Source organism: Dendrobates tinctorius, unplaced genomic scaffold (assembly GCF_039654945.1).
Source record: "Dendrobates tinctorius isolate UK_male_01 unplaced genomic scaffold, ASM3965494v1 ptg000160l, whole genome shotgun sequence".
Classification (NCBI taxonomy): Eukaryota; Metazoa; Chordata; class Amphibia; order Anura; family Dendrobatidae; genus Dendrobates; species Dendrobates tinctorius.
This window is the reverse complement of record NW_027361827.1, coordinates 26,287-39,476: the sequence shown is the minus strand read 5'-3', so window position 1 is coordinate 39,476 and position 13,190 is coordinate 26,287. Positions and strand designations below refer to the sequence as shown.

The window sequence follows — 13,190 nt, the reverse complement described above, 5'->3', positions numbered from 1 at the left end:
TGATTCCAGCTTGGGAAATATTATGCGAAATTCCACATTTATATATTTAAGACTACTTTTTTAAGAATAATCATGCAATAAAGAGTATGTTGATATTACTGTTACCACTTTTTACCTAAATGTACCATGTGTTGTCCAATCATGTACTACCTTACAATCCCTATGTTTTAATGAATTGATATTGTGTGTAATAAAGATTTGTTCATTATTTTAAACAGAGGTTTCCAGTTTTTTTTTGATAGGATGACTGGCAGGCACAGTACTGCATAAGGAATGTGCCTCTGACTGTGGAGCCCCATAGGCAAAAGCTAATAAAATACGGAAAGTGCCCAATTCACCCAGCCCCCCCTCGCACCACTCCCCTCCGGCGGTCACTCACTTTGAAGCTTTTGTAGAGAGAGGCACAGGAAGGTGAGGCTTGGAATCACACTTATTAATGGCCTGGGTATTCACCCTCCCTGGTTCCTCTCTCAGGCTCCCTCAACTCCCCCCGAGGCTCCATCCACCCCGGTAATCCCCGACCTCTCCCCAGGCCTCACCTCCCGTGATCCCGTTGCCTCTCCTCTGCCAATGCCGCCACCTGCCAGCTCACCTCCCGGTGAGTCAGCGTCGGATCTGTCCCATGTGGCGCCCCCTTCTCTTGGCAGAACTCCTGGGTTCGTTGTCCCGGCTTTCCTCGTCGGACCCGGAGCTCCCGAGGAGGGCCCTGGGCTTTTCACTGCTCGCCCCACCGGTCATGATGCGGTGCGGGTAGGCCGGTGCTCCGCACGTTCCTCCCGCCTCCCGATCGGCTCCACGTTGGAGCCCCATAGACAAAAGCTAAAAAAATACAGACAGTGCCCAATTCACCTAGCCCCCCTCCCAACACTCCCCTCGGTGATGTGCTAATTGGGATGCCCTGCTGTCCAATGGTCCTTAGAGGGGATGGTATCTACTGCCACACCTACAGGGGCTAAATCTAGGTGCCCAGGTCAGCAACTTCCTTATCCCTCCGGCGGTCACTCACTTGGAAGCTTTTGTCCCACCCTCCGTCCCTTACATATTTCGATGGGGTGTAAATTGACAGACGAACTGTGACAAAGATATGTAAATATGTGTATTATGCATTAAAAAAAAAATTATGTATATATAACTAATCTTTGTTAACTAAATTAAGTCACAGCGTAAGAAGTAGAGGAGGGCAAAGGTTCGTGACCGCTCGTTGGCAAAAATTGCCTGTCGACAGGATCTCAGCCATGAGCTTCCCGTTACGAAATGTAATTGCCCTTCTCTGCTTAGGTAACTAATAAACTGTGACCAACCTGTTCAAACCATCTAGGTCTTGCTGTGTATTCTTTACGGGATTGGTGGAAAGGGGGGTGAAGGCACTGCTTACCACACACAGGTCTCCACAGTCATCTATTAGTTAGAAGACACAATACCTTTCTTGCCAAATTATCGGATATTCATTATTAGTTAAGGCCAGGAGAAGCAGATTTCCAAGCTTTAGAAAAACCCAGCCTTCTTTAACCTTGTGACAAAAAACAACAGCCATGGGTTCTTCTAAGCAGCAGCCTAACACTCTGAAAATGTTGGAGGCCCACAAAGCAGGAAAAGGCTATAAGTAGACAGCAAAGCGTTTTCAAGTTGCCCTCTCTTCAGTTCCAATTTTAATTAAGAAACGACAGTAACCAGAACAGTGGAGGTCAAGAAAAGGTCTGGAAGACCAAGCAAAATTTCAGTGAGAGCTACTTGTATGATTACCATAGAGGCAAATCAGAACCCCCGTTTAACTGCAAAAGACCTTCAAAAAGACTTAGAGTCTGGAGTTGTGGTACATTGCTCTACTGCTCAGAGACACCTACACAATATGTCATTCACGGAAGGCGTCATGAGAAGGAAACCTCTCCTGCATCCTCATCATAAAATTCATCATAAGAAGTATGCAAAAGTACATCTAAACAAGCCTGGTGCATTTTAGAAACAAGTACTGTGGACTGATGAGGTTAAAATAGAACTCTTTGCCACAATGATTAAAGGTATGTGTGGAGAAAAAAGGGCACAAAATTTCAGGAAAACAACATCTTGCTAACCATTAAACATGGGGGTGGATCAATCATGCTTTGGAGTTGAGTTGCAGTGTCCCCCTCTCTGAGTAAGGGATGATTTTTCTGATTTTTGTTCATCTATTATACAGAGTAGGCCATTTATATGGATACACCTAAATAAAATGGGAATGGTTGGCGATATCAACTTCCTGTTTGTGGAACATTAGTATATGGGAGGGGAGAAACTTTTCAAGTTGGGTGGTGACCATAGCGGCCATTTTGAAGTTGGCCATTTTGGATCCAAGTTTATTTTTTCCAATGGGAAGAGGGTCATGTGACATCAAACTTATTGAGAATTTCACAAGAAAAACAATGGCGTGCTTGGTTTTAACTTAACTTTATTCTTTCATGAGTTATTTACAAGTTTATGACCAATTATAAAATATGTTTTAAGTGCTGCCCATTGTGTTGGATTGTTAATGCAACACTCTTCTCCCACTCTTGATACACTGATGGCAACACCGCAGAAGAAATGCTAGCACAAGCTTCCAGTATCCGTTGTTTCAGATGCTGCACATCTCGTATCTTCACAGCATACACAATTGCCTTCAAATGACCCCAAAGATAAAAGTCTAAGGAGGTCAGATCGGGAGACCTTGATGGCCATTCAACTGGCCCGCAACGACCAATCCACTTTCCAGGAAACTGTTCATGTAGGAATGCTCGGACCTGACACCCATAATTGATGATTAGGTGTGGTATATGGGGTACAAAGATAGTGGGGCCATTCTTCATCAATGGAAACCTCAATGCCACTGGACATCTGAAATTGCTACATGATGTATTGCCCTCTTTATGCACTGAAGATGGCACATTCCCTGAGTTTTTCCAGCAAGATGGTGCACCACCACATTATGGGTGTCAGGTCCGAGCATTCCTACAAGGAATCTGACCCCCTTAGACTAACATTTCTTCTGCGGTGTTGCTAGTGTGTCAAGAGTGGGAGAAGAGGGTTGCATTGACAATCCAACAAAATGGGCAGCACTTTGAACACATTTTATAAGTGAGAGATTCCCTTGACATTGGTAGATGGGCTCACAATTTTTGGCCAAATCTTGTGCTAAGCATCTCATGTGCTTTTTCATTTCTTAAAGCCATTATGCTATTCACATTTCATTCATCACACACTGATTTGCTTTAGTACAATGTAGTGCAACCTTGGCTTTATTTATTACATTTTATAAGTGGTCATAAACTTGTAAACAACTCATGAAAGAATACAGTTACATTAAAACCAAGCACACCAATGTTTTTCTTGTGAAATTCTCAATAAGTTTGATGTGTTACATGACCCTCTTCCCATTGAAAAAAATAAAGTTGGATCCAAAATGGCCGACTTCAAAATGGCCACCATGGTCACCACTCATCTTGAAACGTTTCCCCCCTCCTATATACTAATGTGCCACAAAACAGGAAGTTGATAACACCAACCATTCCCATTTTTTTTAGGTGTAGCCATATACATGGCCCACCCTTTATTTAAAGAGCATCTGTTGCCTCTCTAGACGTCCGTTTTACTAATTAGTAGAGATCAATTTCAGAAACAGGTCCTGTGGTGCTTGGCGGTTGTCAGACTTGAGCCCTTAGAACTCCCAGCTTCCTAGACCCTTCCTTTAGCCGGCTTGGAATTCTTTACATGTGACATTGTGCCAGGCCAGCTAATCAAAAGACAAGCAGCAGATACTGGCAGGTAAGAGACAGTACACTGGGTTTCCGTTCAGCAACCCCAGAATGCTGACCTGGACCAATGAATCGATTCAGAACTATCTTCACTAAATTACTTTTCTCTTCATTGTGAGACACAGGAGACCATGGGTGTATGCTGCTGCCACTTTGCCAGTTTTGTTCCAGTTTTAAAGTACACGACACGCTAAAATCAATTATGTCATTCAACAGTACAACTCATCCCGCAAAAAATAAGTCCTCACATGGCCATATTGACGGAAAAATAAAAAAGTTATGGCTCTGGGAAGAAGGGGAGCGAAAAATGCAAAACCGAAAAAAGCTCCATTTATTAAGGGGTTAAATAGCGGCACTCTTCGGCTGCCTTCCGGTCCTATCCCTGGCTTACTAGGTGGCCCGCGGCACCTACTGCGCCCATCCCTCTCCCCCCTGTGGCTTTCCAGCCCAAATTTAGTCTCCGACTTTGACCTACCAAAGGGCTAGACCACGCCCGCAAAAGGCCATCCAATCACTCGCACTGACACTCCGCCCACCCAATTAGAGTGGTCCTCTCTCCCTAGTCCCAGCCACGCTGCGCGCTCTTTTTGCTCCCTGAGCATGAAATACGTGCGTGCTATTATGCTTCGCCCACGACTCGGTGCCATTTCAACACTGACTGCAGCCTCATCCCTGTGGCTTGGACTCCAGCCTACTACCCCTGGTGCTCTGCCTAGCAGTTCCCTCAGTCAGTATCAAGATCTGTAAGCTCTGTCACTAGGAAGGGGGGTCAGCTCTCATCCCCGGTAGCTTTCCGTTGCCCCTTTTTGTCTTACTCCTCCACTTTATCCAATGTCTAACTCTAGGGAGTCTCACTCCCTTCCTCCTACCATTGTAGTACACTTCGCATGTTCCTCGTGTCACAAGAAGTTACCCTTGGGTCAGACCTCATCCCTCTGCCATAATTGCAAGCCATCTAACGCATCTTTCCAGGAGCCCCCACTGCTCGCAACGAAGAGTGCGCCCTCACCTGAGTGGGTGACATCTCTATATCATTTGGTAGCTGACTTAACCAAGGTATCTCATACTTTGGTCTCTGTTTTGGAATGGCTTTCGAATCCTACCCCTGCCAGCGGGTCAAAATTACCCCCCTTGGATGCGTCGGCTGTTAACCCCTCGCATACCCAAAGGGGTTCCCCTCGCAGGAAGTCCAGAAGTTCCAAAAAGCACGCCTGCATTAGCTCACCATCCAGCTCATCATCTCCGTCACCATCCTACAGCTCTCGCCCTATCTCCCTCATCCAAAGCTCCAGAGCTGCTAGAATCAGACCCTCGTTCTGAGTCAGATTCAGATCTAGACCTGCACAGGTCTCCAAACTGCGGTGGATAGTTTTAATTGTCGCCGTTAGCGAGACTTTTATCAAAAGTCTCAGATCTGTCCCTCTGATCAGACAGTGTCTTTCAGGAAATTGAAGGGGCCTCCCCGTGCCTTTGCCAACCACAATGAGTTCAGCAGGATCTCTGCAGTGGAATGGCAGCACCCAGACAAGCATTTTCAGAGAAGAAAATTGCATGAGCGTCCTGTAGCCTTTTGAACCTGACCTACTTAGCAAGTGGGCAGCGTCTCCCTCGGTGGACCCTCCGGTCTCCCAGTTGGCCACAAATACTATACGTCCTCTAATGGTTCCTCCTTAAAGGAACCCTCTGACAGACACATTGAATCCCCCTGGCCAAGTCCGCCATTGAGGCTGCAGGTTCTTCCCTCTGCCCGTACTTCGCAGCTACCTGGGTAGCAAAGGCAGTCTCGGCCTGGGCGAAACATCTCCACCAGCGTATCATCGCTGGTGCCCCTGCAGATGAGCTGGCAGATCTGGCGGACCAAATCGGCCAGGCGGGAAAATACCTCTTGTCTGAGTCTCTCGACTCTGCCGCCTGTTCAGCCCTAGCAGCCGTCAACATCATCACCATCCGCAGGGTCCTTTGGGTGAAGGCTTAGAACGTGTACTCAGCTTCAAAGAAATCCCACACAGGTCTTCCCTTTCACGGGTCTCGTCTCTTCAGAGATGAGCTGGACAAGATAATCTCCAATTCTATGAGAGGAAAGAGTATGTCTCTACCCCAACAGAGTCAAACGCACGCCCCGTCGTACAGTTTCTTTTCGTTCCTTTCGGAGGTTCCCGCCACAGAGTAACCCTCCGACAGGACAAGTCCCCAGTGCGTCAACAAAGGAAAAGACCCTCCTTGAAACCAACCCCGACCTGGCGCTCTAGACCAGCTCAACGCTGGCCACCCAGGTCAGGCACCAATAGATTCTCCTCAGCATGATGGGTCACCTCCACCTGGGAACTCTCCCAGGGTGGGCGGTAGTCTCCTTCAGTTTTGGGACGAGTGGCTTTCCGTAGTCGACAACGCCTGGATCCGAGACGTCATCTCCTATGGTTACAAGATAGTTATCTACTCTCCCTCGATTTAATTTTTTCGAGTCCTATCCACCGAAGAATGCTTTTCTCATTCCAGGGTTTTTCAATGCCGTCGACTCCCTCCTCAAGGCCGGCGTTATCGTCTCCATTCCCACACGAGAGCGCTTCTCAGGTTTTATTCAAACCTGTTTGTGGTCCCAAAAAAGTACAGCTCAGCTCGTCCCACCCTGGACCTCAAATTACTAAATAAATATGTGCGTCTGCATCACTTCAAGATAGAGTCCCTTCGATCCGTAATAGCCTCCATGGAGCCAGAGGAATTTCTCTGCTTGGTGGACATTCAAGACACCTACCTGCGCATTCCCATTTTTCCCCCGCACTAGAGATTCCTTTCTCCATTCAGGGTGTTCACTTCCAATTCACAGCGCTGCCGTTTGGCTTAGCCACTGCCCCCACAGTTTTTACGAAAGTAATGGCAACAGTGATTGCCATTCTACGCAGCAAGGGCATCCTCGTCATTTGCTATCTAGATGACATCTTCATCAAGGCCACAACCAACTCCACGCGCCAGGAGAGTCTGCAGATCACTCTGGACACTTTCTCGTCTGGGCTGGACTGTCAACACCGCAAAGTCGTCTCTGATTCCGGTCCAACATCTTATTTTTCTGGGAATGCTCTTCGACACCGCCCAAGCAAAGAGTTTCCTGCCCAAGGAAAAAAGTCTCTAGTGTGGAGTTTGGTCACTCAGAGGTCGCTCTCCCCGCTTCTGTATTCTATGAGTGTTCTAGGTAAGATAGTTGCTTCAATGGAAGCAGTTCCGTTTGTTCAGTTCCACATGCGTCCTCTCCAACGCTTCCTTCTGGCAAGATGGGACAAGTCGATCCGCTCCCTGGTTCGGTTTGTCTCAATCCCCCGCAGATAAAGCAGTCCCTGAAATGGTGGGAGTATTCTTATTCCACCTCGGGAGGTCTTTCCTTCCCATTCGTTGGAAGATAGTAATAACGGACGCCAGTCTTGACGTTCCAGTGTCGGTGGTCAACTCAGGAATCATCCCTTCCGATCGACAGTATTGAACTCCAAGCAATATTCCTCTCCCTGCTTCATTGGCAGGAACTTCACGGATGTGCTATTCGAGTCTAGTCCAACAAGTCCATGGCGGTGGCGTATGTCAACCATCAAGGGGGAACTCGAAGTCGGCAGTGATATCAGAGGTCGCTCGAATGCCATCTTGGGCGGCAGACTTTCTCATCCGAGAGGGTCTCGCCGCAGGCGAATGGTCACTAAATCAGTCAGTCTTTCACAGGATCTGTCTCAGATGGGGGATTACGGACGTCGACCTCATGGCATCCAGACTCAACCACAAGGTTCCTCAGTTTGTGTCCAGATCTCATGACCCGCTAACGATTGGATCCGATGCACTAACGATGCCCTGGGCACAGTACTCCCTTCCATACCTATTTCCACATATACCGCTGATCCCCAGGGTAATCAAAAAGATAAAAGCGGAGGGAATAAACACCATACTGTTCGCCCCGAATTGGCCACGAAGACCCTGGTACGCAGAGTTAGTCAACCTTCTAGCGGACCCGGCATGGAGACTTCCGGATCTCCTGGACCTTTTGTCGCAGGGGCCCCTCTTCCACCAAAGTTCTCAGTCGCTCAATTTAACAGCATGGCCGTTGAAGCCGTAGTTTTGAATTCAGCTGGGTTCTCTGATCAGGTTGTCCAGACCATGATTAAAGCGAGGAAGCCTTCTTCCTCTTGCATCTACCACCGTAATAATAATAATAATCTTTATTTTTATATAGCGCTAACATATTCCGCATCGCTTTACAGTTTGCACACATTATCATCACTGTCCCCAATGGGGCTCACAATCTAAATTCCCTATCAGTATGTCTTTGGAATGTGGGAGGAAACCGGAGTACCCGGAGGAAACCCACGCAAACACGGGGAGAACACGCAAACATGGGGAGAACATACAAACTCCTTGCAGATGTTGTCTTTTGTGGGATTCGAACCCAGGACTCTAGTGCTGCAAGGCTGCAGTGCTATCCACTGAGCCACAGTGCTGTCCTTACATGGGAAGCATTTATTCGCTGGTGAGAGACTCATCGGATCGCTCCTATGGTTTTTCACCTTCCATCCATTTAGTCTTTTCTGCAGTCGGGTCTGGATTGTCCCTTAGTTCTATTAAGGGACAAGTTTTGGCTCGGTCCATTCTTTTCCAAAGGGATTTGGCAGTTTGCCGACAGCTCAAAACATTCATCCAGGGAGTTTTCACACTCCGTTCTCCCCTAACTGCCCCCCGTGGATCCCTGGGATCTTAATTTGGTGCTTGATGTCTTACAGGAGTCTCAGCTTAAACCACTGTGTAAGGTCCCTTCCACATTCCTTTCCTACCTGGTTTTCCTGGTAGTGATTACTTCAATTAGACAGGTTTCAGAGCTAGCAGTGTTCTCTTGCTGTTCCTTACCTGGTTTTTCACCAGGACAAGGTGGTCCTTCGTCCGGTTCCATCCTTTCTTCCCAAGGTGGCTTCCGGGTTTCATCTAAATGAGGACATTGTACTTCCATCCTTTTGCCCGTCCCCCCCTAACCCCCGAGAGCAGTCACTACACAAACTGGACCTTTCGAGAGCTCGTTTATCTGTCCAGGACTGAGCCTTTCTGGCACTCAGATTCTCTTGTTCTTCATCCCAGAAGGTCCACAGAAGGGTCTCCCTGTGTCTACCATTGCGCGTTGGATCCCTTCTACCATTCTGGAAGGTTACCGTCTAAGAGGTAGAGCACATCCCTTGAGGATAAGGGCACACTCCACACGTTCGGTGGGGGCCTCTGGGCAGTTCGGCATCAGGCGTCGGCCTTGCAGCTCTGCAAAGCTACTACATGGGCTTCCATTCATACATTTACCATGTTCTACAGGGTCCACACATGCTTCATCGGATGCGAACCTTGGTAAAAAGGTCCTGCAAGGTGCAGTGGCCTGAGCTCTGACTTGAGGATATTATACTTCTTCCCACCCTTGGGACTGCTTTGGGACGTCCCATAGTTTCCTGTGTTCCCCAATGAAGCAAAAGAGAAAGTACGATTTTGGGTACTCAGCGTAAAATCTTTTCCTCTGAGCCTTCAATGGGGGACACAGCACCTGCCCTTGGTTACAATTGTATCAGGTTCTGTTATTATCGGTTTCATTCGTGTTATGTTCTCTACTTTTCCAACTGCTTTCTCACTATCTGATTAGCTTTCTGCCAGTTGGTGGGTATATACTGCTGGGGAGGAGCTAACCCTTTTTTTTTTGCATAGTGTCAACCTCCTAGTGGCAGCAGCATAAACCTATGGTTTCCGGTGTCCCCCAATGAAGGCTCCGAGAAAGATTTTACGGTGAGTACTCAAAATCTCACTTTATTCCTTGCAAACCGATAATTTTCAAGCATCTCTTCTTAGAATGATTTGTGCCATTTCTCTGTTACTGCTCCTAAAAATGTTTCAGTATATTGACTGACCTTAAGATGAAATTTTCATGCTCGTCCTTAGTAAATTAAATACTTACTCTGCAAAAAAATAGTTATGACATTGATCACACACACGGGCAGGGTTTTCCCGGCAGCCTTCAACCACCATCTTCTTCATGGAGCAGGAGCTGCAGACTAGTCTTCCGCATCGCCTGCAATGATGTCTGCGGTTGAACTACCGGAGATACAACACATGGGTATCAACGGGATGACTTTCCCTTTGCAATGACAAATTCCCTTCTTGGAAAGAAAAACACTGGGTTATAGTCAACACGATGGAGTCTTCCTAGGAATGAATTTTGGTGGGCTATTTGCTTAGATCTCTAAGGGTTGTTGTAAGTCCCTGGAGGTTTATCTACCTGAGGTCACCACCAATGCGGTTACCCGCTCTCTCGCCTCAGTTCTTTCATATTTTGTCATGGCATGTTCATTAGAAGGAATGGCAAGTAGTTCTTTTATAGGTGAGTGGATAAATTAAATTGAAAATATTTGGAATGATGACTTTCTTTGTATCCTTATGGAAAGTTAATTTTTATTTTGTCTACCCGTCTTTTTTATTTTTCTGTTGAAATAGAAATGTCTCTTTCCGGGACGAGTTGTGGCTTTGAGACCACCATTCCTATTATCATAGTGTCTACAGTAAAATTCCGCTTTTGTTTTTTGGGCTAATTTTTCTGTTAATTCTATGTAGGAAACGATTTTTCAGGTCAGTACGATTTCGGCAATATCAAAACACAGTTTATTTTTTTAACTTCAGTGGTTTAAAAAAAAAAAAATTACACCATTTTTGGGTACTTAAAGGGAAGGTGCCGCAATTTTATATAATTTGCAAAAAAATAGTAAGTTACAAAACATGTTGTTTCAGCAAATGTTGTACTAACCAGGATTTATGGTTTGTTTGTAATAATGTTTTCATGTAGCCACTGGGCGCTGACATCTTGATTTGCAGATCTGTGGAGGACTCATACAGTCTGCAAATATGGCCGTCACTGGACATAGGAAACTGCGGTCGGCTTCCGACCGCACATTGCAGCCTCAGTAGCAGTGAACTGGGCACGCCCCTGTGGGCTGCACCATTCACTGCTGTAGGTGTGGCTGGGCGCCATTTTACTGTAGCCCAGTGCTATCTGCTGAGCTCCACTTACCCTCTATCACAGGACCACTTGTGGCATAACGGGTCCTGTGTTGTGAGGAGAGGCTGTAGATATGGAGAAGGTGGTCAGCAGAGGAGAGAAGCGCTCACTGGAGCCGGAGGATGGAGAGTGGTGAGTGCGGGTGACTTTCATCTATGCTCCTCTGTACTGCTTACTCCAGGCTCAGCCCTGTGCTTCCTGCTCCAGCGTCCTCCTGCTCTGTCTCCGCCTCCTCACTCACAGCCCCAGTGATCTCCGGTAATCTGACACCTTTGCTTTTATGGCTGTCTGAGGAGGACAGTGACTTATACAGCCCATAGTCTTGTGTATAATTGGGGGGGCTGGAAGTTTCACCAGTGTGGGCATATCTGTAATACAGTCTGCTGAGCCGTGTATCTAATCCTCTTCTGTGTGATACTGCCTGCTGAGCCGTGCATCTAATCCTCTCCTGTGTGATACTGCCTGCTGAGCCGTGTATCTAATCCTCTCCTGTGTGATACTGCCTGCTGAGCCGTGTATCTAACCCTATCCTGTGTGATACTGCCTGCTGAGCCGTGTATCTAATCCTCTCCTGTGTGATACTGCCTGCTGAGCCGTGTATCTAATCCTCTCCTGTGTGATACTGACTGCTGAGCCGTGTATCTAATCCTCTCCTGTGTGATACTGACTGCTGAGCCGTGTATCTAATCCTATCCTGTGTGATACTGTATTCTGAGCCGGGTATCTAATCCTCTCCTGTGTGATACTTTCTGCTGAGCCGTGTATCTAATCCTCTCCTGTGTGATACTGTCTGCTGAGCCGTGTATCTAATCCTCTCCTGTGTGATACTGTCTGCTGAGCTGTGTATCTAATCCTATCCTGTGTGATACTGTATTCTGAGCCGGGTATCTAATCCTCTCCTGTGTGATACTTTCTGCTGAGCCGTGTATCTAATCCTCTCCTGTGTGATACTGACTGCTGAGCCGTGTATCTAATCCTCTCCTGTGTGATACTGACTGCTGGGCCGTGTATGTAATCCTATCCTGTGTGATACTGACTGCTGAGCCGTGTATCTAATCCTATCCTGTGTGATACTGTATTCTGAGCAGTGTATCTAATCCTCTCCTGTGTGATACTGACTGCTGAGCCGTGCATCTAATCCTCTTCTGTGTGATACTGCCTGCTGAGCCGTGCATCTAATCCTCTTCTGTGTGATACTGCCTGCTGAGCCGTGTATCTAATCCTCTCCTGTGTGATACTGCCTGCTGAGCCGTGTATCTAATCCTCTCCTGTGTGATACTGCCTGCTGAGCCGTGTATCTAATCCTCTCCTGTGTGATACTGACTGCTGAGCCGTGTATGTAATCCTATCCTGTGTGATACTGACTGCTGAGCCGTGTATCTAATCCTATCCTGTGTGATGCTGCCTGCTGAGCCGTGTATCTAATCCTATCCCGTGTGATACTGCTCTCCTGAAATACTCTGTGCTGCTGTCACCCTGCTCCCAGAATCCTTGCTGCCTGCCATCCTCGGTGACCGAAGACCTCATTCCTCTCCTCAGATCCCGTCCTGGCGATGTGTGAAACCGAGGGGACAGGGGCCTGATGTATGGTGGAAGGAGCAGGGCGACAGCAGCACAGAGTATTTCAGGAGAGCAGTGTGCTGGTCTGTGGGGGGCGCCCTGTTCGGTGCCAGGGATTGTACAAAGAGCGCTGTGTTTTATACACATGGATGGACCGTCTGCTTGTCTGCTCCACAGAAATCCAGGACACATTTCTGCTGATTGATGGCCTGTTCTGATCCAGACTTTACATGCAAAGACAGTCAGTAACTTTGCAAGCCCCATCAAAATGGCTGCTCACTGTGTCTATAGATGTCATAGGTTTTTGTGCCAGATTTCAGTAGCTGCTCCCCCTAGTGTTAACAAGTGGAAATGCCAAACTTTTTAAAATTATTTTTCATATTTTGCAAAATTAAAAACAAACGATAATATTTTTTAAGAAAATGTAAACATTAATTCTTTACATTTTTTCAATTGCTGAAAAAAAAATTTTTGGATGGCACCTTCCCTTTAATAAACGCTGATCACTTTAGTCCATTTTTTTGTGGTTGATACAGGAAGAAAAAAGCAATGCAATCTTTTTTTATTTACGACATTTACCAAACAAATTAAAAAAAAAAAAAAAAAAAAAAAAAAAGTTTATTACATAGTTTGGACAGATACCAAATATGTATATTTTTTTATTTTATATTTCTTTATTTTTAACTGGAGTGATTAGAAATGATTTTCTTTAGATTTATAAAAACTAAAACAAATTCCCCTTTTTTTCCAGTCGATCCTGTGGATGTTTCATCATTTGTACTTTATTCTGCAATATTGAAGTGTATAGTAAAAATAAT

At 46.4% G+C, this 13,190-nt stretch overlaps 1 protein-coding gene across 2 annotated transcripts in view; it reads right to left on the bottom strand.

The window, feature by feature from the left end:
* The window catches only part of LOC141052407 (zinc finger FYVE domain-containing protein 26-like), a 100,888-nt gene that overhangs the window by 62,680 nt on the left and 25,018 nt on the right, over positions 1–13,190 (bottom strand). For both annotated transcript variants that reach the window (XM_073549636.1, XM_073549635.1), the window contains exon 6: positions 9,718–9,854. In XM_073549636.1, coding sequence (XP_073405737.1) covers positions 9,718–9,854 — 137 coding nt within the window. The remainder of the gene's footprint in view (positions 1–9,717; positions 9,855–13,190) is intronic.